Source organism: Salminus brasiliensis, chromosome 2, assembly GCF_030463535.1.
Source record: "Salminus brasiliensis chromosome 2, fSalBra1.hap2, whole genome shotgun sequence".
Taxonomy (NCBI): domain Eukaryota; kingdom Metazoa; phylum Chordata; class Actinopteri; order Characiformes; family Bryconidae; genus Salminus; species Salminus brasiliensis.
Window position 1 is genome coordinate 25,358,211 of NC_132879.1, and position 27,344 is coordinate 25,385,554.

At 41.8% G+C, this 27,344-nt stretch overlaps 2 protein-coding genes across 4 annotated transcripts; one reads left to right on the forward strand and one right to left on the reverse strand.

The window, feature by feature from the left end:
* The first annotated feature begins 151 nt into the window (after positions 1-151).
* On the forward strand, positions 152-19,373 carry glg1a (golgi glycoprotein 1a). 3 transcript variants are annotated; one of them, XM_072671831.1, is made up of 28 exons: positions 152-510; positions 5,526-5,555; positions 5,838-5,924; positions 6,331-6,546; positions 6,992-7,195; positions 7,344-7,415; positions 7,579-7,765; positions 8,564-8,775; positions 9,078-9,199; positions 9,395-9,496; positions 9,887-10,040; positions 10,727-10,756; positions 11,168-11,305; positions 11,531-11,617; positions 11,773-11,835; positions 11,986-12,099; positions 12,242-12,330; positions 12,456-12,573; positions 12,684-12,776; positions 13,161-13,298; positions 13,426-13,549; positions 13,911-14,053; positions 14,155-14,256; positions 14,523-14,630; positions 14,713-14,833; positions 14,924-15,030; positions 15,502-15,665; positions 18,597-19,373. In XM_072671831.1, the coding sequence occupies exons 1-28, from the start codon at positions 202-204 to the stop codon at positions 18,619-18,621; spliced, it is 3,459 nt and encodes a 1,152-aa protein (XP_072527932.1). In that variant the 5' UTR covers positions 152-201; the 3' UTR covers positions 18,622-19,373. The 3 variants fall into 3 exon arrangements, with proteins under 3 accessions (XP_072527932.1, XP_072527934.1, XP_072527935.1); XM_072671833.1 differs by lacking the exon at positions 10,727-10,756; XM_072671834.1 differs by lacking the exon at positions 10,727-10,756 and having other exon boundaries at positions 15,502-19,373.
* Positions 19,374-20,340: 967 nt separating this feature from the next.
* LOC140549959 (fibulin-7) lies at positions 20,341-26,882 on the reverse strand. The gene is made up of 7 exons (XM_072673744.1): positions 26,746-26,882; positions 24,792-24,951; positions 24,441-24,614; positions 24,084-24,266; positions 21,810-21,947; positions 21,368-21,503; positions 20,341-20,941 (listed from the first exon to the last, which is right to left on the reverse strand). The coding sequence occupies exons 1-7, from the start codon at positions 26,809-26,811 to the stop codon at positions 20,581-20,583; spliced, it is 1,218 nt and encodes a 405-aa protein (XP_072529845.1). The 5' UTR covers positions 26,812-26,882; the 3' UTR covers positions 20,341-20,580.
* Positions 26,883-27,344: the final 462 nt, after the last annotated feature.

Here is a 27,344-nt window from a genome sequence, read left to right on the forward strand (position 1 = left end):
TATTCCATATGGTGAAGTCAAATTGTTTGTGACTTGATCTGTGCAAGGAGAAGACGACGGTAAGTGGGGGGGCCATGAGGCAGGCGCGCAGTTAAACGCTCTACGTGGCCCTCTGTGTGCCGCTAACGCTGCGCACGGCAACACACGCACACATTACTCGCGTCCGGCTGCCGTAGCTAGCGTTAGCGTAGTTTGCCGAAGATGGCGGCTTGTAGACGTGTGCAGCTTCTCCTACTCTTCGTGTGTCTCTCTTCTCGCATCTGGTCCACTCAGGGAGCGAAAACGCAGGGCAGCGTTAATGAAAATGCACCGGATAATGGCGACATCGGTAAAAACCCCGGCGCTCCGCTGCAGGAGGGCAAGCTTGCAGCGGCCTCTCAGCCCCGCCGCACCACCGGCTGGAAACTGGCAGAAGAGGAGGCCTGTCGGGAGGACCTGACGAGGCTTTGTCCCAAACATTCCTGGAATAACAACCTGGCCGTGCTCGAGTGTCTGCAGGACCGAAAAGAGGTTAGGAGGGCGACGCTAAGTTGGTCACCGTATCATTCTGGGTGTGCCTGGAGAAACGAGCTCAGCCTAGGCAGCTAACCCAGCACCAATGTTAACTACTGTACTGGCTGTGCGCGGCTGTGTGGGAGGAGAGTGCATTCAGCAGTGTGGTTCAATAGGACTCACATTTGGATATGCAGTGAATTATTATTATTATTATTATTATTATTATTATTATTATCATTATCTCTTTTGTCACGGCTGAGTGCATTAGCGAGCTGTAACACGCAAGGCTTAGCTAGCTAGATGATGTGTACAGCTAGCTATGGTGGCTGTAGCTACATTAGCTAGCTAGTTAGCTAGCAAGATCAATATAAATAGCCTCTTTGTTGGCAAAGCTACATTACTGGCTAACGTTGGCGACCACAAAATCCACGAATACTAGCTATAATCCGCCAAAATTAAATCACCACCCTCAAGATGAGCGATTTGACTATGTTTCTGGAGATGTAGCTAGCTAGTGTTAGCGTGCTAAAGCTAGCTAAAGGTGTTAGTTTTCTAGGACCGCGAAACTTCCGCCTCAACCTAATGGGCATTCGCTGTCTGTCTAGCGTTAGCTGGAGAAATACAGAGTGTTGTATGAAGTTGAGCTGTTCCACATTGGTTGTCCTTAACTGCCTTTTGTTGTGCCTGAAACTTTGTGCAAGCTACAGGGGTGCAGCCAGCTCATGGTAGTAGCTACCATTAGCCACTGTAACGTTAGCTAGCCGACCTAAAATCCAGAAAGTGCTGAGAATGATTGGCGTGTAATGGCAGAGGCTGAGACCAGTTTTAACTGTACTGTATGCACCAGGTTCCCCCCTTGTAGTCCTATATCATGAGTACAGGATATTTAGCCTAAAGACTTTTTAATAAACTGACTACTTTGATATGGGGCTGTATACTCTTGACAGGATAGGCTGCAGTTTGTCCCAGGTCAACAGTGACCTGAGCTCGTTTCCTGGAGCCAACATTGTGTTGACCATTAACAGAAGGTATACTGTCTAATGGAAAGATCTAACCCACTTTCTTTGTGTTAGGTTGTGCCACAAATTCTGATAATTGCTGATGAATGTGCTTGTGCACAGATTAGACAACAGTGGACAGCTCAGACCATGCCCAGCGCTCGTACAGTAGAGGTTTATGTTACTGAAAATAATCAAAACTTTGCAGACCTCAAACTTTCTATGAACTGGTTCCTCCCCCACCCCCTTTGAGCACTTTAATTATGGACTAGGCGTTCCTTTTCCTGGGACTTCCTTCTGGGAGGGCCATTTGTGTGGAAGTTATGTGGATGTTGACTCACTATGCGTTCTCTGTTCGTCCCCCACCATTATTGGCCGTGATGAATTGCTGTGTGGTTTACTGTTACTGCCTGACACTGCTGAACATCAGACTGTGACTTTGTTTCGGTGGTGGAAGTGCCCAGAATTAAGATATAAGTTGCAGGGTATTTGATTGTGTCAGGCAATGACGTCTGTTGGTGTACATGTAGGGTTGATGGAAGACCAGACTCCTGTGTTCGATTCCTTCCCCTGGGATCCTCAGTGTGTTATCCTTACGCTGATCCGCCCTGTGGAAATCAACCATCCTTTTTCTGGAAATGGGATGAATTGCTGGTACTCAAGTGTAATCAGATTTGTGGCGTCATCCACTGTCTCTGTCTGCCTGGATTGGTCATTTTATGCTTGTTTTCAGTGTCTTAGAAAATGGAGCTCAGTGATCTATAAAAAGATGGGGTTGTCTTAATGAGAGGCCTTGGCACAGACTGAAGGAGTTACTGAGACAGTTTGATGTTGGCAGGATTATGGAAAGAGGGTCAAACATTTTGGAAGACACTTCTCCTCCTAAAATGACATGTGCCTGCATTCTCTTTGATGTTTAGGCCATTTGGGAGGGATGTTGAGACTTGCCAGTGGGCCTCTTGCGCTTGCTGACAGTATTTTAGGTTTTATGTGCCTCCTGACCTACTGGCCTACTTTTTCCACATAACAGTGATTATAGGTTCCAAAGTGTTGTTTAACGTGTGTTGTAAAATGTGGTAGATCTGTAGTGACTGCCATGCCACCAGCCAAGCCTGTGTGCAGTTAAATGTTGTAGTCTATTGATTTTTATCTTTTTTTTTATTATTATTGGTTTGCTAAATGTCAAGCATTACAACTAATATGCAGTCAATTGCAAGAAGGCCTTGGTGACTGTGTAAAATTCCCTGATGTGTCTCTTTTGTAGTATGGGCTAAAATGAGTTTAAAATGTTTGAATGTGAGAGAAGGGTCAAAACAGGTTGCATTGTGTTTATGGGATTTGGGTGCCATTTTTAGCAGCGAGGCAGAACTCCTCAAGGCCTTCCCTTCAGTCTGCATGTGAATTAGAGATGCCAGCCCCTGCAGTTCTTGTCATGCTTTTAGCACCTTTACTATGTGTTAAGGCTCTGTTTGAGTTTGCTTTCAGCTGTTCAAAGAGAGACTGCTCAGTGCTCTGTGTTCGGATGGTGGAAAGGGGTCCTCGCTGTAAGTGGAGCCTGGTGTTGTCTGAGATCACTCTGGTGCCAGGGGTCTAAGGATTTCCCACAGCTGTATTTAGCCAAGGCGGCATGCCTGAGCTATTAGAAATGAGCACTTGCTGTAGTTGAGGGCTGTTGGGTTTGTGAGTGTGTGTTCTGTCTTTGTTTTTCCTCTTAATTTGAACCCTATTAGCTAGGTCAGACGGCTCAGACAGCATTCCGAATGGTCGGGTAGGTGGTCAGTAGCTCAGATTGTTGCCAAGCAGTGCGTAGTCTTTGAGAACTATGTCACTGTGAATATTTGTTAAACAAAAAGGTGGTATCATGTTGGACTGTAAGGGCTGTTCCTTATTGACCGTTGTACCCGGAATTAGCTTAAACAAGGTAATTAACACATTGTAGGTAGCTGCCAAGATTCCCTGGAGTGTCAACACCCAAGATAAGATAAGGATTTTTACATCCTGTGGGGGAAAGGAAAAATGCGGCTTCAGTATACTGTGCATTCAGGTGCATTTCGTTGCTTTACAGAGCATCAGGGAGAAAATGTACAGGCCAACCTCTATATTTATGTCGTCACTGTCACACGCAAACTTTGTATCTCAAATTCTTCACTTTTTGACATGATTTGAGTATGGCAGTTGGTCTTTACATTGTGTATCGATTTTATGCTGAATGGACCAATAGAAATTCCGCATAATGAGCAGGGATATTGCTGTATATGTTTGTGTATAAATTACACTTTGCTTCCTTGGCGACGGGATGTTTCTAGCAGCAAAGTTCCCTTCTGAGGCTGCAGATAGAGTTTAGGATAGGTTTAGAGCTAGTTCACTTGACCAAGTGGGCCTGTGGAAACAATCTACTCTTGAGAAGTAACACAGATACCCTGTTTCTCTTAGATTCTTTAGACTGAATTAATCTTAGCTCTTAGGAATTTCAGCATCTCTGGCATCTCTCCAAGCCTTAGCCCCCCTTTGTGGTGTGGGGTAACCATGTATATATGAGAGAGCGAATAAATGAGGGAGTGTATAGTTCTTTTTGAGCCGTGACCAGCGCTAATCTCGCTCTTCTAATCTTCAGGCTGTGATGGAGAATTTGCTGAAGGGGTTTCGGTGGTGTTCAGTGCTCTGATCAAACATCATCTTCCTTAAGTCCTTACCTTAGGGCCCAGACGCACCAAGCCGACGTCAAAGAGCGAATGACACACTGGATCTTGTAACACTCCAGTTAAGAATTCCTGAGCATCTGATTTCCTTCATCATTAAAAACTTTGCTAATGTAAACAAAACAACTAGATGTTTCTGATCTATCCCTTCTGGTGGCTGAAGTTCTGTTCTGCAGAGTGGTGTATACATTTGACATGGTGGCTCAGTTGTACTGCAGATCAAGTAGGGTCACCACCACTCTGCAAAATTAGTCCCATTTACCAAAAAAATACCCCCAAGAAGTTGTGTGCAACACACTATTGCTTAGAGTGGCACTGTGATTCACACACACAGATAATGTGTGAGCTGCACACCTTCAAGGGCCTGGGGTTGTGATCCTTGCACTGGTTGCTATATGTGAGGAGTTTTGTGTATTCTCTCTGTGTTCTCTGTGTATGTGGGTTTCCTTCAGATACTCTGATTTCCTCCCACCTCCTAAAAACACACATGGGTTAATTGGCTATGCATCTACCTACATTGCCACTGAAATGGTCAATGGACATTTACAAACGTAATGGATACTTTATAGTGACATGAAATAGGATATCTGAAAGAGAAAAAAGCACATGTCTCCACAACGAGTTGTACTGATGGTGCAGTGCAGAAGTCGGAACCAGCATGTCTGGATCGAGTCGAACAATTGTCTGTCAGTTTGAATGAATGTTTCCCAGCCTTGCTCATTTATCATTTGATCTGCTAACACTTGCATCTATGGTTGCTTTGATGAGAGCAAGAGTAAAGTAGTAGGCTTTCCCGTCCATTAAGCGCAGGAGCATTACAAGGCTGATGACTTTAGAATTTGTATGCTGGTACACACTTGTACACCGAGGGTGTCTTGAGAGTAAAAATAAACATGTGAAATAGGAATCTGGGTTGAGTGTTCTGTTCTCAGTTTCCCAGGCAGATAGCTAATTTGTTCTCTGTTTTGTTGTTGTACCAGACCAGATTGTTTTACTTAGGCGAGACCCAGATTATTTTTACTGTGGCCTGCTTGGATCCTGTGCCAGATCTCATACTCTGTAGTCGTTGAGATGGAGAAAACCCTCCACCCTGCTTGCCCTTTCAAATACAAAACTATGGACAACAGGAATACTGTTGAAGGACAGGGGTTTAATAGAAATGCATTACCCAACACATTTGAGTAAAAAAAGATACCAGCCTAGTAGACCTGCTGTAAATGATGGTAGTTTTTCTTACTTTGATCTAAGGACCTCTGTCTGTAATTCAGGCAAAAACAGTGAGTGAGAATGACCCCTAACTCTAACCAGTTTTTGTTTCTTTTCACCCCTGTAGGAAACTGAGATTGCAGCTGATTGTAACCACGTAAGTATCAGCTTTTCAGTGCTATCTTTACCGGTCAGTCCATTTCGTAGTGTTTCATAAGCATGTTCAATTAACCTTAGAAGTGAGGGACATATTTATTAGAAACTGTCAGATTTTTTTCATCGTCTTAGTGGAAGTGTGTTCAATCTCTCCAACTACCATGGGAGACGTTGGCTTGTTTGTTAGTCGTCTTTTAGTATGCTTGAATGCATGCTGGCAGGGTTGAGTCCTATTGGTATGCATGAGCTGTTCATTTAATACATTAAATCCTGTTATTTTTAGCTCCTGTGGAACTATAAGCTGAACCTGACAACAGACCCGAAGTTTGAGTCTGTGGCTGTGGAGGTGTGCAAGGGCACAATCAGTGAGGTGAGTGCCCTGATATCATTGTCTGTGGAGTAGGGTGGGTTAACCACACATGATGGCTGTCAAATTTGTGGAAGAGCATGCTTTGTCAAATTTGTGGAAGAGAATCAGCTTTTACGACCTTGTGTAAGATTGTAGAACATTTTCAAAACATCCGTGAGCAACTCAACAAGTGAGCAACTCTAAATAATGAGTTATTTGTGCCTTACAGGACAGTAAGAGACAGAAATGCATTTTCTGTCTTTCTCTATTCTCTGTTTCAAGAGCTGACTTCTTACAAATCAACTTTCTAATGTGGCACTTTGTAGTGCAGTACACTTTTATATATAAAATGAATTGTGTTTTCTTTTTTGTTGTTTGTTTTTGTTTTTTTAAATAAACAAGTATTGAAATGTCCCCATGCCAACAGATCAAGGAGTGTGCAGCAGAAGAGCGAGGAAAGGGCTACTTGGTGTCATGTCTGGTGGATCATCGTGTCAACATCACTGAATACCAGTGCAGTCAGTACATCACAAAGATGACCAGCATTATCTTCAGCGACTATCGCCTCATCTGTGGCTTCATGGACAAGTGCAGAGATGACATTAACGCACTACACTGTGGAAGTGTTAACACCGGCGAGAAGGTACATTTGCCAGATGCAGACTAATCCTAGTCCTAATTGCTATTTAGCAAATTACTGAATAATACAGCTAAGGTTGTACTAGTGTCGCTAATGTTGCCCACCCAAGTGTAGTAACATGATCCTGAAAAAAAGGTTAAGAAGTCTGTCTCTTGGTCTTATATGCCCTTCTACACTGATGAATCATGAGTTGTGTTTTTCTTATGAGCATAGTGAGCTTACTCACTATAACTGGGTTATGATCTGATTGATGTCTTGTGAAGAGAAGAAACCTTAAAATAGTTTTCCTTATTTGCATGTGCAATTTAACCTCTAAACCAGCTGACAACTCTATCACCCTTTTACATATTTCGTAATGTTATCAAAGCAGGGAGATAAACAGTACAGTTAAATGCCTACCAGTGGTTTCAAGTTTAAACTTTCTTTTTCCTCATGCTCTCTGTGTCAGGATGTGCATTCTCAGGGAGAGGTGATTGCATGTCTGGAGAAAGGTCTGGTGAGTGAGGTGGAGGAGCAGGCAGGACGTTATTCTATTAAAGAGGATTGTAAGAAGGCCATTATGCGTGTGGCAGAGCTTTCCTCAGATGACTTCCACTTGGACAGACATCTCTTCTTCGCTTGCCGGGATGACAGAGAGCGCTTCTGTGAAAATGTATGCTGGTGGTTTTACACTTTATTTTTTTTTACACACACATATACACACACACACACACACACACACACACGTATGTACACAATGGTTTGTCTCCAACTGCTTTAAGCTGAAGGATGCACAATAATTGAATTGTTCTTTCTTCCAGACTGCTGCAGGAGAGGGACGGGTCTACAAATGTCTTTTTAACCACAAGTTTGAAGACACTATGTCTGGAAAGGTAATAAATACACTTCAGAAAAAGTTCTGTCTATAATGTTTAATACAGTTTAGATTTTTCAGAAATATTAGTTTAGGTTATTAATACCTAATTGTGACCAAATATTATGTGTCAATTTGTGTATGCTTAAACATTTCTGAAATTCTGGTGTTATGATCCACAGTGTAGGGAGGCCCTCTCCACCAGACAGAAGCTGATAGCCCAGGACTATAAAGTCAGCTACTCACTGGCCAAGGCCTGCAAACAGGATCTGCGCAAATACCGCTGCAGTGTGGACACCACACTTCCCCGAGCTCGTGAAGCCAAGCTTTCCTACCTGTTGCTGTGTCTAGAGTCTGCTGTACACCGAGGTAGGGGTGCAGCGTTTTGCATTGTTCTGGTATGGGTTTGTTTTTCCTCAAACAGTTAAAGCTATAAAATATGGGGCCAGGACCATGTTCATGCAGAGGACTCTGAAGGCATGCCCCCCTCATCCCCCAAACACAGCACAGCAACATCATTATTCAAACTAGGGCCGCAAGATATTGGGGGGAAAAAAATTATAATGCAACATTTTGTTGTTCTGTGATATATTGAACTGATATTGCAATATTAGGAATGCTGGTATTTTCACCAGATATCTCCAGAAGTTAATGATCTAACACTTCATGGTATTAATAATGCCCTCTGTGTATCCAAGTACAATAAATGACATGTAGCATGAGGTTTAGTTTGTAGTGACATTGCACACCCTGCAATGTTACTATATGGTACATATAAAACATCAGCCTTCATGCATCGAATAATATTGTAGGTCTCTTAAAATCTCTGGAAAGATGATCAAGAAAAAGTGGGTTGGTGGGAAAAGGCTTCTTTGAATGTATGCCACATAGTACAGAAATGCATAACATTGCATGTGTTTTGAATATTAGAGCATGCTTACATGTGCCAGAGTAATTAAGTTTAAAAGAATATAAATTTGTATAAATGATGATGATGATGATGATAATTAATTAATTGATTGATTATATTTATTAATGATGCCCATAGAACTGATTTAAAGTGCACTACTTTAATGATGGGATCAGGGCTGGTGGAAGCTTTTGATATTGGTGCAGCTCTATTTTCTAGCCTTATGCTCTTACACTTGCACACTCTTTCTCTCTCAGGTCGCACAGTCAGTGGTGAGTGTCAGGGCGAGATGTTGGACTACAGACGCATGCTGATGGAAGATTACTCCCTGAGCCCTGAAATCGTGCTTCACTGTCGTGGAGAAATTGACACGCATTGCTCTGGTCTGCACCACAAGGGCCGAACCCTTCACTGCCTTATGCGAGTGTCCAGGGATAAGGGCATTATGGACAACCTATGCCAGAAAGCTGTAAGTTTAGTTTGGCTGAGTGCGCGTTCATAATGTCTTTGCTTTATTATGGCTAATTCTAGAAGTCCAACATCATTTGTGGACTGTCCTAATAGCACAGGTTCTGAGTTTTGAGGAGATGAACATTAGATCAGATTAGGTTTAAGCATAAATCAATTCAAGGAGATGATGTTTGATGTCTATTTTAAAACCCTGGACTAAATTATGCATTGAGGTTGGAAATTAATTTACATTTCATGCTTTAATGTGCGTATGCTCGTTAATGCATTAACAAATAATTGTTGTCCATTGTGCGTCCTCAGCTCCAGACTTTGATCCAGGAGACTGACCCTGGGGCAGACTATCGGATTGATCGTGCTCTCAATGAGGCCTGTGAGTCGGTCATCCAGACCGCCTGCAAACACATTCGCAATGGAGATCCCATGTGAGTGCGCTCGCATCATTCTGCACTGTTTGGACATATTCTGTTCTCTTATCTGACTCTCTACTTATTGAGCTTATGTGTTTAACCAGTTCTTCTGAAAATGTCTTGCCATAAATGTTGATTTAAAAAAAGTTAATTAAAAATTGATAAAAATATTTTTTTGGTGTGCACCCATTTCTTATTGTATGTTTGTAGGATCCTGTCTTGCTTGATGGAGCATCTCTACACTGATAAGATGGTGGAAGACTGTGAGCACAGGTTGTTGGAGCTGCAGTACTTTATCTCCAGAGACTGGAAGTGAGTAACAGAAGACTTTGTGTCCCTGCCAGTATCATGACGCTGCATTCAGCAAAACACTGGATGCTTTGATAGTGATTGATTGATTTTGACAGGTTGATTTTATTACTGTCAGCACTTCAGGCATGTTTATAAATGACTAGCCCAAGTAAGCGTACCATACAATTTCACATGTAGTTCACTGTACAAACAAAATGCATAGGAAAACCAATATTGGATACCCTCCTGTTCTGTATTGCACTATTCTTTGCATTAGGGCAAAAGCTATATTATCAATACAAAACTTGGATTCCCCACCTCCCAGTGTCACCTCTTGTCTCTTCTTGCTGTCTCCGCCATCTGTAATTAAACTCTAATTCTCTTTCTGACCTGTTCTGCTCCATCTCTCAGGCTGGACCCTATCCTGTACAGGAAGTGTCAGAATGACGCTGCACGTATCTGCCACACTCATGGCTGGAATGAGACCAGTGAGTTCATGCCCCCTGGAGCTGTCTTCTCCTGCCTGTACCGTCATGCCTACCGCACAGAGGAGCAAGGCCGACGGGTAAGAGTGACTTTCCTACACTCAAGTTCAAACTAACACGGCAGACAGATCTGAGATATGTAAGGCAACAGTATTTTGAACTGCAGTACTACGCTGAGGTTTTAGGCACCTAATCACATTACAGAACACCATTTATCTCGGCGATAAGAGCTTTTTGCTTGTACAACACCAGATCACATTAAAACAGATGCAAAAAAAAATAATACAACACAAAGTACGAAAATTATATATCTTGTGAGCTAGTTTGAAGATCAAAGCTTAGTTCCAGATGTTTCCTGGATGCCCCCAACCAAGACAAAGATGTGTTCAGTTGTGTCGCCAGCTCACCTGATTTAACATCATTAAGCACTGATTTACCAAACCAGATGCTGAATGATAATATCATGACTATGACTATCATGACTATGACTATTTATATTATATATATATACTATATATAATAATGCTAGAGCTTTGGAAAGGTTATAATGAACACAGTGATGTAAAGCCACTGCTTATTGAGTTATTTATATTTATTTTAATGCGTTTTACTGCCCAGATAAGACCCCTTTTCCATTTTAATTCACAGGTGCCTAAAACCTTCCCATATTAAACCTTTTGAGTTAGGTTTGCTGTGGTTGTAAACCAGACTGTATTGACATTACAACTCTGTTGATGTCTAAGCCTAACCTCAAATTTAACCACAGGATTCCTCTGAACCTCAAAGTGATAAATCCGTAAGTACTGTATTTGTGGTGCGGGTGCTCAAAAATAATGTCCCCAACCCAAATTGTGCATGCAATGAGAAAATGAAAGGATCAAATTGGTGTCACATTTTCAGATTTTGCAAAGTTGTAGTTATTTGAATTTTGCAAAGACTGAACAAAATAACCTTTAAAATCAAAATGTGATTTTGGATGATTTTGCTGTGGGAAGTAGGGTGGCCCTGCTAATCTGTAAATTGAGCCTGTCCACTCATTATCCTTCAGTCAAGCGTACAATTGGGTGTGTTTTAGTGGTTTTCCTGTTTGACCGAGAGGAGAGGAGAGAGGTGTGTGTGTGTGTGTGTTTTTGTGTGTGGGGGGGTGGGGGGTGGTTGTGCATTTCTCTATCTGCTTTAGACCTAAAATGCTGTTGTGTATCTGCAGTTGTCTCGTGACTGTAAGACGGAGGTACAGCGAATCCTCCACCAGAGGGCGCTGGACGTGAAGCTGGACCCAGATTTGCAGAAGCGTTGTATGATTGACCTGGGAAAGTGGTGCAGTGAGAAAACAGAACCTGGACAGGTTAGCATAACTCATTGTCTTTGTAGTCACCTATGAATAATCTTTTATGAATTTATTTTCTTTTAGTTTTTTATGTACCAGCACAGACGTCTGGGTACACTGAAATACTCAAACCATATTATCTTGCAGATGACTGATTATCTGCCTTTACCCTTGATTGATATGGAGCATAATAGAACATAGTCAACAAACAGAAACTAATGTTTTTGGTGTGTTCATCTGAAGGAGTTGGAGTGTCTGCAGGATCATTTGGACGATCTGGGCTCAGACTGTAGAGATGTTGTGGGTAACCTTACTGAACTGGAGTCTGAGGTAAGAAACTCACTCTTCCTCCAGCACTTGACACTCTCTTTTCATTTGTATGTTTTTATGAGGCCTAACATCAGTGGATGATGGTATACTGTTATGTCTGTGGGTTTGAGGTTTGTGATTAATTTTAAATTGTATTTAATTGAATATTTTTTCAGGACATTCAGATTGAAGCCTTGTTGATCAGAGCCTGTGAACCAGTCATCCAGTCACACTGCCACGTAAGTCAAGCTGATCAGACACCTCCTAATTACTCTCAAACCCTTCACAAAACACTTATCTACATAGTTGTCCTGGACAAAACCCAGAAGCTGTTTGCTTCAAAGTCTCTCTTTTTTTTTCTCTCTCCTTCCCTTCTATTTGACTCCTAGGAGGTGGCAGATAATCAGATAGACACTGGCGAGCTAATGGAGTGTCTTGTGCTTAACAAACACCAGAAGGAGATGAACGAAAAATGTGCAGTGGGAGTCACTCACTTCCAACTGGTAACACACTTAAACCTTCAGATTTGTCTTGAAATTAGTAGCTCAATTGTAAAATGTAGTTGAAGTCTAAAGATGTCACCTAAATTTTGCTTTAACTACAAACATTAGACTTTTTTTCTTTTCATGGTGCTTTCATCTTCAGATCCAAATGAAAGACTTCCGCTTCTCCTATAAATTCAAGATGGCCTGCAAGGAGGATGTTCTCAAACTATGTCCCAACATTAAAAAGAAGTGAGTTTCATAATTCTATTATGAAAACATTGCAAAAATGCTAATGCTTTTTTTATTTTTTTTAACCCCCAAACTGGAACTTATCTTTCTGGCCTGGTCATATAATGCTCTTTGTGTGCGTGCAGGGTGGATGTGGTAATCTGTCTAAGCACCACGGTCAGGAACGACACTCTGCAGGAGGTGAAAGACCAGCGTGTTTCAATGAAGTGCCGACGTCAGCTCAGAGTTGAGGAACTGGAGATGGTCAGCAAATTTTCAAATCAGAATCCACATAGTCCTAAAACTGCTATCATGCATTTTATGCCTGTGTGATGCAGTCTGGCATCTAACCATGAAACTCTGTTCTGCTGCAGTCAGAAGATATCCGCTTGGACCCCGATCTGTATGAGAGCTGTAGGCAGGACATTAAGAACCACTGTCAGAACATTGTGTTCGGCAATGCTCAGGTCAGTCTTTACAAAAAGAACCCGTATGAGCTCTGTGGATGGTGATTTGAGCTTCCTTTGAGGTGTCTGTGTGTCATGGCTTTAGGTAAGGCTAAAGTGTATGTGAATGGTATAATACGTAGTCCACAAGTTAGTAGTATTACTGTACTACTGCATTGTTATGATGTAAATATGAAACAAATTATACAAACTGAGATTGTAATGAACTGTGATTTTAAGATGGCTGGTAGTGATGATACTCTGTACTGACAGGTAAACAGATGTTTGGGATGATTGTGATGTATCCTTCTGAAATGGTTTCAATGCTATCAAAGTTGTGAGAATATCTATGAACATAGAAATACAAACATTAAAACAACATGAATTGCCTATGTGTACACGCAGGTGATCGAGTGTCTGAAGGACAGTAAGGATCACCTGTTTCCCAGGTGCCACCAGAAGATCTTTAAACTGCAGGAGACCGAGATGATGGACCCTGAACTTGACTTTCAGCTCATGAGAGTCTGTAAACAGATGATTAGGGTAAGTAAGGAAGGTGCACATGTCCAAGATTGCGGATTAGCTGTCATTAGCTGGTTTTATTCTTGGTTGCATAGTTGGTAGTGTAGTGATTGCTATGTTCTAACATGCTCCGCACTTTGCGTTGTAGCGTTTCTGCTCCGAATCTGATGCCAAGAACATGCTGCAGTGCCTAAAACAGAACAAGAATAGTGAGCTCATGGACCCCAAATGCAAACAAATGATCACCAAGAGACAGATCACCCAGAACACAGGTGCTCTCTTACACACACTCATACAGTCTTAGTCTTGCACATTCTTACTTTATATGTCACGTTGAGCGGTACTGTGCTTCAGTGGTCTCAGACCCTTCTCCTGGAGATCCTTTCTGTTGCAGGGTTTTCCTCCAACATTTTCCTTATGCACTACACCTGATCCAGATAAGGATTGTCCTCAGCAGTCCATGATTGGCTTGATCAGATGTTAGATTTAGCTTGGAGGTAAAACCTGCTGGAAGGTAGATGGGCCTTCAGGATGATGATGATCAGTGACCATCTCTCAGCTAGTAACCAGTTATGATGTGGGCTGTGTTTAATAGTGCAGCTTTTTTAATGGTGTTCTCTCCCCCATGTCCAGATTATCGACTTAACCCTGTGCTGAGGAAGGCCTGTAAGGCTGACATCCCAAAGTTCTGCCAGAACATCCTGAACAAAGCAAAAGATGACAATGAGCTGGAGGGCCAAGTTATCTCTTGCCTCAAACTCAAATATGCCGACCAGGTCTGTCCCCATGCAATTTGCTCGATTATACACTGTAATTCAGTGCACTATGGCTTACAGTATTTAGTATGTGGTTGTAACCACTTTAAAACTGTGTGCAGAGGCTTTCTCCAGACTGTGAGGACCAGATCAGGGTAATTCTGCAGGAATCTGCGTTGGACTACAGACTGGATCCCCAGCTACAGATGCAATGTGTGGATGAGGTCAGCCCCTACCTCCTTGCTGGAGTTTTGTATTTTAACTTCTGACCAATTATTTAAAAAAAAAATAAAAACGAAAGAACACTTTGCATATATGTATTATGTCACATTTATATGTAACCAGTCGGTCACGCAGAGGTGTCAAAAGTGTGTGTATCCAATGTTATACCCTTGACTAAAGGGTTAATCACCTCCAGCTTTCTTGATGCATGGCTTGTAATTAAATGTGATGTAATTGTTGTGTAACTATGCATGTTTGTGTGCCTCAGATACCTCGACTGTGTGCAGAGGAGGTAGCTGCACAAGAGCAGACGGGCCAGGTGGAGGAGTGTTTGAAAGTGAATCTGCTTAAGATTAAACACGAGGGCTGCAAAAAGGTGCCTTATCCCCTGAAATTGCTGCCAAATTGTGACCCACTGTGTTTTAAGTATTAAGGTTAATGTGTGTTTGTGTGTGTAGGAGGTTCTCAATATTCTGAAGGAGAGTAAGGCTGATATCTTTGTGGATCCAGTACTGCATACAGCATGCGCTCTGGACATTAAGCACCAGTGTGCTGCTATCCCACCTGGCAGAGGAAGGCGTGAGTACATAAAATGCTGTTAAATTTTAGCACATGACTAAAGATGTTTCAGATTATTTGAACATGGCTCTTTGTGTGTGTGTTCCTCAGAGATGTCCTGTCTGATGGAAGCACTTCAGGATAAGCGTGTGAGACTACAACCTGAGTGTAAGAAAAGATTACAGGATCGCATCGACATGTGGAGCTATGCTGCCAAGGTAAAAATTTGTGCACCCATACGTGGTCTTATGCAAAAGTAAAAAAAATGTTCCCATCCTCTACAGAGAGACAACTATGTACATTGTAAAACAAATACTATGAAAATCAACAAAATGTGTTAGATATTTAAGCCATTTGCCAAATAAAAAAAAATCATATTATGGGATCTTTAAAAGAAGCATAGTTGGTTAACATTCTGAATAATGGATTGCTCAGCCCTAAATGACCTCTCTAGATCAGTTAGTGTATAGTAGTGAGGAATCGCTTCTGCCCTCCACTCAGCAGACTGGACTTTGATTTCCTGCCTGAACAAGAACACCACAGTAGACTTGGTGAGAATTCTTGGGCAAGGCTCCTAACACTACATGATGGCTTTCATTTGTTGTTTGATAGAATGTATTTAACAAAGCTTTGCTTGGTGTCGTCTTGGCTTGAGCATTGACATTTGTGCTGCTTCTCCTGCCCTCCAGGTGGCACCAGCAGAAGGATTCTCAGACCTGGCTGGTCAGGTCCTCTCCTCACCTGCTAAGAACTATATCCTGACAACGATGGGCATGTGTGTGGTGCTGCTCTTCCTAATGGGGCTGCTGTGCGGCCGCATAACCAAGCGTGTCACCCAGGAACTGAAGGACAGGTAAAGAGGGCTGCAAGGGGCAGGAGAAGGGGGTGACCCCCCCCCCCCCCTGTCCTCCTCTTCTCCTACCCCACTCATCACAAGGGGGAAAAAGCCGAGTGTGCCCCTTTCTCGTCCCCCACCTGTCCCGAGCCCTGGGGATGGCATGGTTTAGACTTGAGCTGTGTGTTTGGGGTTTTTGGGGGGGTTTCTTTTCCTGGTACTGGCAGCGGCTGTGTTGGGACCTGATTTCATCCTCTTCGCACTGTCAACATTTTCTGACTGCGTTACACCTGCTTCATCATCTGCTTCTCTGTGACCTGCCTACTATGGACCCTCGGGCCTGTGTGTGTGTGTTTTGCCAGCGTCTTGGCACACTGTCGCCTCTTTGTTTTCTCCATATTTGTGAAGCTCCTGCTGCGTTTCTTTTTTGTTTTCTTCCATATGCAAATCATGTATTTAATGTTGATGCTTTCGCTATATTGGATGTTGTGGTAGGAGTTTTGACTCCTGTGCTTGAGCTTTGTCCTGCTCATACACTCCTTTTGTGCTTTGCTTAAGTGATGAGGCAGAGGCAGCAGGTTCATGCTAACTACAGAAATATTTAGGTGTTTTGGGAGGTCACCATACACTGCAGCAGTTGCATATGGTGACCAGCATTTTTTTTAAAGTAGGGTTACACACAATGATTGCAATTACTTTTAACTGATCTCCTCATTTCAGTTATTAGTTGCCATTAACAGAGGTTGTTGCTTTCAGTGTGAACACACAGCAGACATTGTGTTAATAACTGTGATTGATCAGATAAGTCAAAGCGCTCAGTGGAAAGATAAATCATCCTTTGTTTAATAGTTATTTATATCTAGAAATGTTTGATTTTGATGTGGTGGGTGTACTACTAAGGGGAAAAGAGGCCTGTTGTGGTTTACTAATCACTGAGGTCAAAACCATAATATACATTTACTTGTGCAGCCCATACGTGTGTGCGTATTTCCAGTGAGACTGAATGACAATGTTTGTTTTATTTGTGTGGAGATCATTGTGTTATGGAGACTAAATATCCTGTCTATGAGACTACTTTAGTTTTACAAAAAGAGTTTACCTTCTATTTAGTTTGGGGCTTTCTGCAGGGATGTGCCTGTTGTTTTGTCTTCTTTCTTTTTCTTTTCTTTTTTTTTTTGTTGGGGGTTGAAGAAATCAGGTTTAAGGCTTGGCAGTCTCCCTGTATTCACAAATACTGACAGTTGAGCAGAGAATGAAGAGCTGTTCATATCTGAGCCAGAAGAACTCAGGATGTAGGAGTCCTAAATGGAACTCGTAGCGAAGTATGCTAACCTAGAACGAGCATTTCATCGTCCAGATCGTTATGAATATTACCATATGGACAAAGAGTAGATGATCTGCGCTAGTCACGCCTCCTGTTTCGAGAAGCTTGATACGTTTTAGAGTGGAGTGTGGTGTTGGACTGGATGCCGGGGCACTCCAGAAGTCCTGGCTGGCTAATTTCAATTCTGTATTTAGTATTCAGTGGAGGCACCAGAAGGATCCTGTGGCTTTTTTCTTTTTTTTTTTTTTTACTTTTAGGTAGAATATATATATTATATAGTTAATGTCAGGACAAAAGCTTTCATCTCCAGGATGAAATCTTTACAACAGAAGCTAAAAACATACTGTTTAATGTAAAGATTTTATTCCAGTTATTTTTGCACCATTTCCTATCGGAATGAAATTGGCATGCAGTGTAAAGGGCAAATATGTTAAAGATGAATAAATAAAAGGAGATGTCAGGCTTTGCACTGACTGTGACTATATGCTTAAGGTGACTTCTCGTGCTCTGATTTCCTGTCAGCTTGGCTTGCTGAATGTTGAACAGATGTGCTGCTTGCTGACTGGAGTTTTCACAGTGCCATGTTTTAATTAAACAGTGCTAATAGTATTAAGCTCATGCTCAACCCTCAAAGCCTCCCTGCAAAGCACATTTGTTTTGAAATGTATGGGTCAAATGCACATTGTGTGTGTGTGTGTGTGTGTGTGTGTGTGTGTGTGTGTGTGTGTGTGTGAGTGTGTGAGAGAGAGTCTTTTAAGTATTTGTCGAGGTTAATTGTAGCCTTAATTTATTTTTACTTTAAGGTTTGGGGCTTTTTTTTTTTTTTTTTTTTTTGATTAGAATGTTTTCTGGATGCCTTGTTTTTAGTATCTCCTGGTTCTGGTCCTTTACTATCTAAAGGATAGAGAGTTAGGGGAATGGAACAATTCTACTAGCCTCAGTTCTGTTCAGTTAAAGACCGTGAGGATGAGGAGCTCAACACTCCATGAGTCTTGACGTAATGTTAACCGCCTGCACGGCTCCAGTCTTCTGAAGTTCTGAAGTCATTAGCGAAACATTTTACCTTGCATTCTCTTCATTCTGGTTTCCCCTGCATGCTTCTATATTCCCCTGCCATTGTTCACCTACAGTTACTGTTACAGGTTGCTGTTGTTTACTGTTCAAGTCTCCTAGCATATTAAACAAATTGCACGGTATTTGTGTAAATCTTTTTTTTTTTTTATGTATAAAGGGCCATTGCTTTAAAGGATCACTCACATTACTAATTTGTACATATTCAAAACTCACAACAGCTTTACCCCTTAACACTTTTTATGTTCTCTGGACGGACAGACAATTAACCAACTGCTGATGGAAAATAATAAAAAAAGAGCCTTACTATGGTCTCCATTCATCCCTGCCTATTTTGCAGTGACTTGTATATTTTTGTACAAATAAAAGTGGACTTGGGTTTTAGTTTGTTCAGTTCATTCTGCGCTTTAATTTTCAAACCATGTAATTTTCAGACCATGTTGGAAGATACGTTGCTATGCTGTAAGGAAGAAGAAAAAAAAAAGTTACTGTCCAAATATTGTATATAGCTTTGATGAAATTCTGGCATTAATTTTATTTACTTTTTCTTGCAGAAAATGGACATTCTTGTACAGATAATGGGTTACATTCACGTGAGAAACTGTAAGGACTACAATTTTAACTCTTCATGCTAACTGTTGGTATTGTAATCTCTCATGGCCCGTTAGTAATTCCCATATTTTGTTCTGGAACATTGTGCGGCGTATGTTGAATATGGAAGGTCTGGTTCACTGAAAATGTTGAGCTTTTCATGACTTTTTTTTTCAGTATTAAATTGTCTTTAGATACAGTTCTGTGCTTGCATTCACTTTAAGTGTTTTGAGAGAAAGCGTGCAGCAGCTGTTCTCAGCCATCCCAGAAACAACGGCCAGGTTTTTGGTGGACCATTCCTTTATGTATTTGGCCAGTGAGTTTTTAGGTGGATGAATCTAGCAATGGAAAATGTCTTCATAATTACTTAATCAAATAAATGTCCTGATTCCACACACACACACTCATATTTAGACAGTGTAAAGACACGGTCATTCTACGTTTACCATCTGCTGTATGTGACTTTTTTTTTCCCCCAGTTGACTGAAGGCATACAAGTATGGAAATGCTAAATGGCAGTCATGCGTTTTGGTTTTATGTTTCTTCCCCCCAGTGTACAAATTTATTAAAAATATTTTTCCTTTAAAAATCTGATTAAGCCATGTATTATACAACTATAAACTCTGTGCTTTTTCTTGTCTTTTTATTTTTTTCTTGTCTTTTTATTTTTTTCGTTTGTTTTTGTTCTGTACAAACTTGGAATTGGAGAATTGTTAATAAAATCAATTTGCTGGTTTGTATTCTGGACTCAAGTAAGTTATTTTCACAGTATGTTAAAGACCATATGTTGAAAGTTCTCAATAAGCCTCGCTGCTAAATTACTTTATGGTAAATATAAACAACATTTTCATCAATGCACTCTTTACTCAATGTGGCATTAATGTTGCTTGTTGTTTGCATGCCTTTCAGCAAATAGGTCTTTGTGTCTGTACGAGTTTTACTACGTGTTTGAACCCAATACAGTTTTGGGAACTAAAATGATGAGCATTGAGGAAAGGTCTGTGAGGTCAGGCCATGGCACTCTGGCACCAGGGTGAAAAATTCTTGCAGAAATTCTTTTGGGTGGGCTTCTCTTTTTCAACTCTATACCAACAAACATCTCTGTCCTCTCACTTTGTGGAGCCATGCATGTGCCTTGTGAAGGCTATGTTGATTATGATTCACTGTAGCCCACAATCTGAACTAGTGCTTTTGGTTTGGCAGCAGTCATATTTTTCCTGCTGAAAGCCAAGTGAAAGCGCTTATTGTAAAATTTTATGACTCTTGTGTTCCATTGTAAAACACTTCACCAAAAATATCACACTCGCTCATTCCTGCTGGTACTTTTTTTAAAATGACATTTTTGTTTTGCAAAGTTCAAAGAAATCGTTGCTGTAACACAACAACCTTGTATCTCCATTTCGCTTGTGTTTCACCCTAGACAGGTTCCATTTTGGAGATGTGAGTAATTGCGATGCAGTAAACAGCCTCTATCGTGAACACACTTCTGCACACTTTAATACACAATTACTGTTTTTACACTGTGTTTATTTTCTTGATTTACCGTACAAAATATTTAAAAAATGGCACTGTTTAATTCATACCATCATGTTAATTTCTGCAAATAAATAGAAACTGTACTCAAAACATTGCAGCCTCCTATTAAATTATTATATTCTTGTAAAGGATTTGTAAAATTTGATTTTTACAAAACATGTTTTACAGGGGTTTCACTTTATATATATATATATATATATATATATATATATATATATACACACACACACTCTTTTCATTTAGACATTTAGAAAGATGCAAATTAAAGATTTAATCAAAAGGTTTAAAGAAATAATGAAAGGAAGAGAATCCATTAATAGGGCATGTAAAATTTGACATTTGTCTAAATGAAGCCTGATCAAATCTGCTGTGACTAACATCATCCAGTCCATTTCCTCCTCACTTCTCATTTCAAAAGGTATATGGGGACACAAACAGTGTAACCTTGGTCACGTATCGTCCCAGCACTGTTCTCTTCTCCAGTTCACTCATCTCTACCTCAGCCTCCAGTGTGGCAGGCCCTTGGACAGAGTCCACCAGAAGCAGTTGTCCAGTCTGCTTGCCTGAGCGCTGAACAGCAAAGTGTGCGGTTCCCCGGTTTCCCAGCAAGCCAAAGCGCAGCGTGTCCCCCAGGACGCGGGCCGCAGACACACGGAACAGCACTCGTGGGGCTGTCATATTCGACACCACTGACATGAAATGGAAGTTCACGGAGACCGGGGCCTGGAGACAGGCTTTGTCTCCCTCAAGGCATGGGTTACGCTCACAACGCCTGGAGAAGAGAGGTAAGAAGCACAGCACAGCCTATGTTTCCATTTAAGTTGGATGGATTATATGCTCTATCAGCGTGACCAACCTGACCAAGATGGTTGTCGAGCTGGACATACTGGTGGACAAGCGAGGTCATGCTGGTCATGGTGGTTGTGCGAACTGGTGTTGTCATGCTAGTTATACTGGCCAACCAACTTGGTCATGTTACTCATTCTGGTCAACCAGTGTGATCAGGCTGCTCCCACTGAGGGGGGGGGGGGGGGCAAACCCTATGCTTGTCAACCAGCTTGACCAGCCTGAGCTAGATCAGCAGGATAGAGTACTAAATAGTACATGATTCCCCATGATTTTGAATAACTTCTAAAAGAATTGTAATCAAACTGAACAAGGAGATATTTCCACCACTTTTTTTAATGTGTAAACTTACTGGGGTGATGTTTTGACGTAGGAGGCATTGCGCAAGCGAGGGCAGTCGACCTCCATGCAGCGGTAACCTCCAAATGTGTTCACACACACCTGCTCGCTCGTACAGTTGTGAGCACCCCCATCGCACTCGTCAATGTCTGTGGTTAAAGTGTGAAGAAAACATCCTCTGTTCTCATTTTAAATGTCTAATATGACTAAGAAACAGAGCATTAGATGTGGTACACTTCTGCTTGATCTTTGCAGACTGACAATAAACCAACATGCATCCACTTCAGTGTTCAGTTTAACTGCAAAACCTCTATAGACAACAGAGTTGTCTGCCATGCTCTTGGAATGGCACCCTTCCTACCCTTAAGTTAGAAGCCAAACTGCTGGGGCTAAATCTCCACAAGCATGTTAGGAACCCTTGAAAAAAAGTAACACAGGTGGAGATGGTCACAGACCTTGGCAGTTTCTGCTGTCTCTGCTGAGAGCGTACCCTATGGGACATTCACAGCGGTAGCTCCCAGCCGTGTTCACACAGGTGTGCAGACAAAGACGGCCAGGTTGAGTCAGACGGAAAAGAACGCATTCATCAATGTCTGAAACACACATACATGCAACATGACCTACATATTTAAACATACATTCTCCAAAACCAGACTTTACGACTACAGTAAAGCTCTACCTTGCTCTCACAACAAATTTCTGCAGTCACTGAGGAATGTGTTGGGGTACATTCATCAGCCATAACATGAAAACCTACCTAGCACTGTGGAGGTCCCCCGTCGTGCTGCCAAAAAAAACAGCTCTGACCCGCCAAGGCATGAACTATGCAAGACATTTTCAGCAATCACAGATAAAGTTGCTCTTCTGACGAGCTAGCCCCTAATTCCCAGGTACATTAGTAAGCATTGGGTGCCAATGTTTCTGTTGCCAGGTCACCTGTTGCCCTCCTAGGAGCATGTTTGGTAGGTACTGACCACTGCATACTGGGAGCATCTCTCAAGACCTTTGATACAACACTGTTTTTGAGATGCTCTGACACAGTCGGCTAGCCATCACAGTTTGGCCCTTGTCAAAGTGTCATTTGACTAGGTCAGAACACCTAGTCAAATGACACCAGTTTTTTTCTGGTATGCAGTACAAACAAAAGGTGGTCCAAGAAAGGACAACTGGTGAACTGGCCATAGACACCTAAGGCTCATTGATGTGATCCATGGAGACCCCACCTCACAAATTACAGGACCTAAAGGATCTGCTGTTAATGTCTTGGTGCCAGATGCCACAGGGATGCCTTCAGAGGTCTTGTAGACTCCATGCCTCGAATGGCCAGATCTGGGAGGTGGGGTAATGTTATGGCTTATTGGTGTATATCCCATCTCTTGACAGATGCCATTGTATCGACATTATGCTTTACTTGACGTCAGTGGTTGTTTTGATTCAACTGTTGCATGATTGGTTGAAGGTCAAGGTCTTATATTACTGCTACAGTAGATATTCAGAACTGCTTACAAAATTTGCAAACAGTGAAAGCCAAAAAGTGGACAGTGAAACTGCAAGAATTGAAATCTTAAACAACAAACCTTGATGTATTGATCAATGATCACTAACATTAAGTGCAGAAAAAAAGTGAAGTTTTCTATCACTAAAGGGGAAAGCTATGAGTCCTTATGAGCATGCTTAGATCTCATAGTGCAGGACATGTCAAAGAACTAAGTTGGCATGTGGGTATGCACTTCTTAACCACTATAGTACTGTAAAACTCAGACTCAGAAGACTGAATGTGAGAACCTGAGTTTGAGCTTCACAGGGAGCCAGTGAAGTGAATTCAGCAGAGGAGGACTTTGAAAGGATTTGAACCAGACAGACTACATTATAAGTCTAAATGCCATATAAAGAGTGAAATGGCATAGGAGGACAGGTCTTCAAAAACAGAATTCCAATATTTCAGTCTGGAAATGACCAAAAAGTAAACAAGTAGCTGAGCAGCCTCTGCAGCCAGGAAAGATCATATTCGTCTGATGTTGTGATGTAGGTCTCTGCAGTATCTGTTGGTGAATGTAATCAGGGATCATTTTTAATTCTGAATGTTAGATGTATGATGGTGATACACTGGTCATAATGTCTTGAAGACGGATAGAGGAAGAAAAGTACAATAACGCATCCTCAGCAGAAGAAGACATCATGTTTTCCCAGCTTTTCTCAGTGAGTCAGTGAACAAAGAGAGCAAATCTGGACCAGGAATTGACAAGTGGGGACTTCAGCAATGGAGCTCTAAGTAAGTGCTTGGTAGAATTTCTCCTGTAAATGAAAACCACCAAGATCTGGTGCTGCTGCTACCCTCTTAGGGTTCTAGATAGGTGGTTGGTGTAGCGTAGTGGTAACATCCCGGTCTTTAATGTGGCAGACTAGGGTTCAACTCCCTGACCTGGGAAGCACACCAGCCTACACCAATAAGACTCCCCAGCAAAGACATTCACCTACCTGTGTAACATCATTTAACTGTAAGTTGGTATGGATAAGAGCCTCAGCCAAATGCTATTATCTCATCTATATAGTACTGAAAAAGGCTGAAAAACACAATAGTGGTTATTTTTCTGTACTATTAAGAGCCATTTCTAAAGGTTCTATAAAGAACAATATACAAGAGGTTGTCCTTGTTCTCGAACGATTGAACTAGCTAAAGAAATCATATATGCCTTCAAATTGTTCAGTTTTTTTTTTAGAGAGAATACCTGTGCACAGGCCTCTGTCCTGGCTGTAGATGCTGTAGCCCTGCTCACAGGTGCAGTGCTTGGAACCCTGGAACTCAATGCAGCGGGAGGGGCGCACATAGATCGACATTAAGGGTGAGGAAGAGGATGAGGGAGATGTGGGCACAGAGGAAGTACCATCATTGTTTATGCCAACATCTACAGCTAAGGGGAGGAAAGAGCAGGTTATATTACAGCGTATTTCTGAAAACAAAACAATATACTGTTTACTATTGTCATGTCGGATTCTCAGGTTATGTACTATATCAGGGATGAAATGTAGAATGATAAAGGTTAACAACACTAATAAGTAATAGTTGTAAATCAACAGGCTTGCACCCTTGCAGGCGGCACGCTCCCCACTCCAGGTGAGGGAATCCTGGCACACCCTGGTCTCCGCCCCGGTCAGCTGAAAACCAGGGCTGCAGAGGAAGTGAACCTCATGACCCACTCGAAACACTCTGCCCAGCATCCTGCCATTAGCCAGTGGCTCTGGGGGTGGGCATGCTGCTCCTGAGCAAAAAGGAACCCAAAGTGAGAAACGAAGGCCACACAGTGAAGGAACAGGACAAAAAATGACATGTTCATACATAAAACACCTATTTTACCATCCATCTCCAGGGATGGCAGCATAGCCCCATCTGACACTGTGGTATGGGTATGTATAGATTTGTGTCGTACTGTTCTTGCCTGCGCTGGTATTGTTGCTTGGTTTGACCATGCTGCTCTGCAGCAGGCTCATTTTCTTCCGGAGGCTGCGTAAGTTCTGTAGGAATGAAGTCTCGTGAGCTGAGAGCTGCTTGTGGACCTGACGGAGAGTGCTCTGCAGTTCTTGTCTGTTCACACAGTCCTGTGGAGTGCAACCCATTCAACAGAGTACATAAGTAGGCATCCTGAACACAAATATTTAACACTACTCAGATTGCTGCTATGGTTGCTCATTTCACTGCTTTGAGTTTTTGCCCTATGATTCACAAGAGGCATGTCTAAGTTTCATCAAAAACACACAGTTCAGGCTATTTATTGACCACATTATTAAAAGCAACTGTGGCACTTAAAAGGTTCATGACTCATTTGTGACATTCATAAACTAGAATAGATACTGTACCCTGTGGTTCAGGTCCTTCAGATCTGTCTTTAATTAGGCCAAAAGTAATAGCAGTTTTTTTTTTTTTTTACTTTATGTGCATATAATGTTTTAAATCATCTAATCATCCATTCTTTTCTAACTAGGAAGCCTCTATTAAAACAGAAGACATATGCCCAATTGGCAGATTTGGGATCTTGTGGTCCTCAATTGCATGTACATTCAGGGGTCTTTTGGTCCTCAATTGCATGTACATTGCATGTCTTGTGGTCCTTAATTGCATGTACATTCAATAATCACAAGGTTGCAGTGTCAGTAGTATCCAACTCTCCTCCTGGAAAGCTGGCTCCCTGCAGGTTTCACCTCCAACTCAAATCCAACACAGCCCATTCAGTCACTCAAAGACTTCTGAAGGCAGTGATTAGTTGGATCATGCTGGGTGAACTAGGATTGGATCCAATATCTGCATTAAGATAACTTTTCATGAGCAGGGTTGGAAACCACTGCTGTGGCATGTCCCATTTCTCTTTTATCTTGGCATTCAAAGGGGTGCCAATGAGCGCCTTCCACATGCCATTACAGATGACCACATAAAGGACTCCGCAGCAGCTTCAGAAATGTCTTAGGATGAAGGCGCAGACCAGTCCAGGTATGTGCATTTTTGTACAGCTGTCTAACCAATGAAGATAAAGTCCAGTGAAGATATTCAGACTTACAAAACTCAAAAATCATTCAGCTGCATTGTGTTTGTTTTCAAGTCAAGTAAGACCAATGACAACCCTGCCAGGTAGAGCACTTGAGTTTACATGTTATACAACGACCACCTTTACACCTACAACCCCTGAGGTCTTTTGTCAACCAAAGCGTGACCTTTGGATTAGGCATTTTTTGGGCATTTTCATGCAAACCTAGAAATGCTTTAAAGAGAAAGGCAGGGCTACTTTCTCTATTCTTCATAACACAGGTATAATTTGACCTTACCCTACAGCAAGGGTCACCAGTTATGGTCCTAGAAGAAGCAACTAATTGTTTGAGAGTATATATATATATATATATATATATATATATATATATATATATATATATATATGCATAACTCATCAGTTGTTCAGGCTGGGAAAACAGCAAACTAGGCACTACATCAACTGTCCAGGACAGAACTGAACAGCAGCCCTGCTTTACAGTCTGGTCCAACAGGTTAACAGGGACTGAGCCCATTCTGGACCTTGTGTCTAGATTTTAACACACTTATTAAACTAAGTAAAGTTCAACTAGGCTTTACAATGCAAGTGTTGAAATCTACACATAAAAATGCTGGCAGTCATAAAACTCTCATGAGCTGGTCATGATTTCTGAAGGTCCTCCAAATGAATTATTAAAATGTTTAACCAACACAACAAAGATTCCCCAAAAATGATGCTACAGCACAGTAACTGAACAAAGAGGAGGCTTCTAACACCTGCTAGGAACACAGAAATGGAAAATGATATATTCATATTTGCTGCACAATTTATTACATTAACATGTGCTGCATTAAGCAGCTGCTTCAGCACTCACCTGACTCTGAGACCTGAGCACCTGGCACGTGAGCAGTAGCCCCCAAAACACCAGAGCGCGATACATGCTGGCGAAAGTGCAGCACAGCTCTCCAGTCTCGAGCTTCAACAGAAGGTCTGTATTAAACTATCTTAACAAAAAAAAAAAAACGTCTAGTCACAACAACAAAGAAGCCAAAATCAAGTAGAAAAAATATGTAAATAAAATGGTAAGGATTAGAAAAGTTAGTGAATCACTTTGTCGACTCAGCTGAGCTCAGCCGAGGAGGTTGTGAGCGCGGTAGTCCTGCCCTGAGCGGTGTGTTTGTCTTCATCTAAGCCAAACCTCAAACCCCAAACCCTAAACCCTAAACCCAGCCCTCAGAGAAGGAGAAGCAGCTCCCTACACATCCTCCAAGCGCTCAGCCTTTAATCTGGGGGAGAACCACATTCATGAACGACAGAAATAGAAAACGGGGAGGTACACTGACAGCAGCCATGTTTCACCACCCTGTTATTACGATTACAGCTAATGTACTCAATAGGGCCCATCTTTTATTTTTAATAGACGCGTTGGAAATCAGACTGATTTGTCTTTATAATCGATATGAAATGGGCAGA

Bases quoted from the DNA above. Each gene is read 5' to 3' on its own strand.
- glg1a (XM_072671831.1), top strand. From the start codon at position 202: ATGGCGGCTTGTAGACGTGTGCAGCTTCTCCTACTCTTCGTGTGTCTC. The intron at 7,416-7,578 runs GTAATAAATACA...TATGATCCACAG, and splicing joins AAGACACTATGTCTGGAAAG to TGTAGGGAGGCCCTCTCCAC. The intron at 11,306-11,530 runs GTTAGCATAACT...GTTCATCTGAAG, and splicing joins AGAAAACAGAACCTGGACAG to GAGTTGGAGTGTCTGCAGGA.
- LOC140549959 (XM_072673744.1), bottom strand. From the start codon at position 26,811: ATGTATCGCGCTCTGGTGTTTTGGGGGCTACTGCTCACGTGCCAGGTG. The intron at 24,952-26,745 runs GTGAGTGCTGAA...TGCACTCCACAG, and splicing joins TGCTCAGGTCTCAGAGTCAG to GACTGTGTGAACAGACAAGA. The intron at 21,504-21,809 runs GTCTGTGACCAT...CTTTAACCACAG, and splicing joins AGACAGCAGAAACTGCCAAG to ACATTGACGAGTGCGATGGG.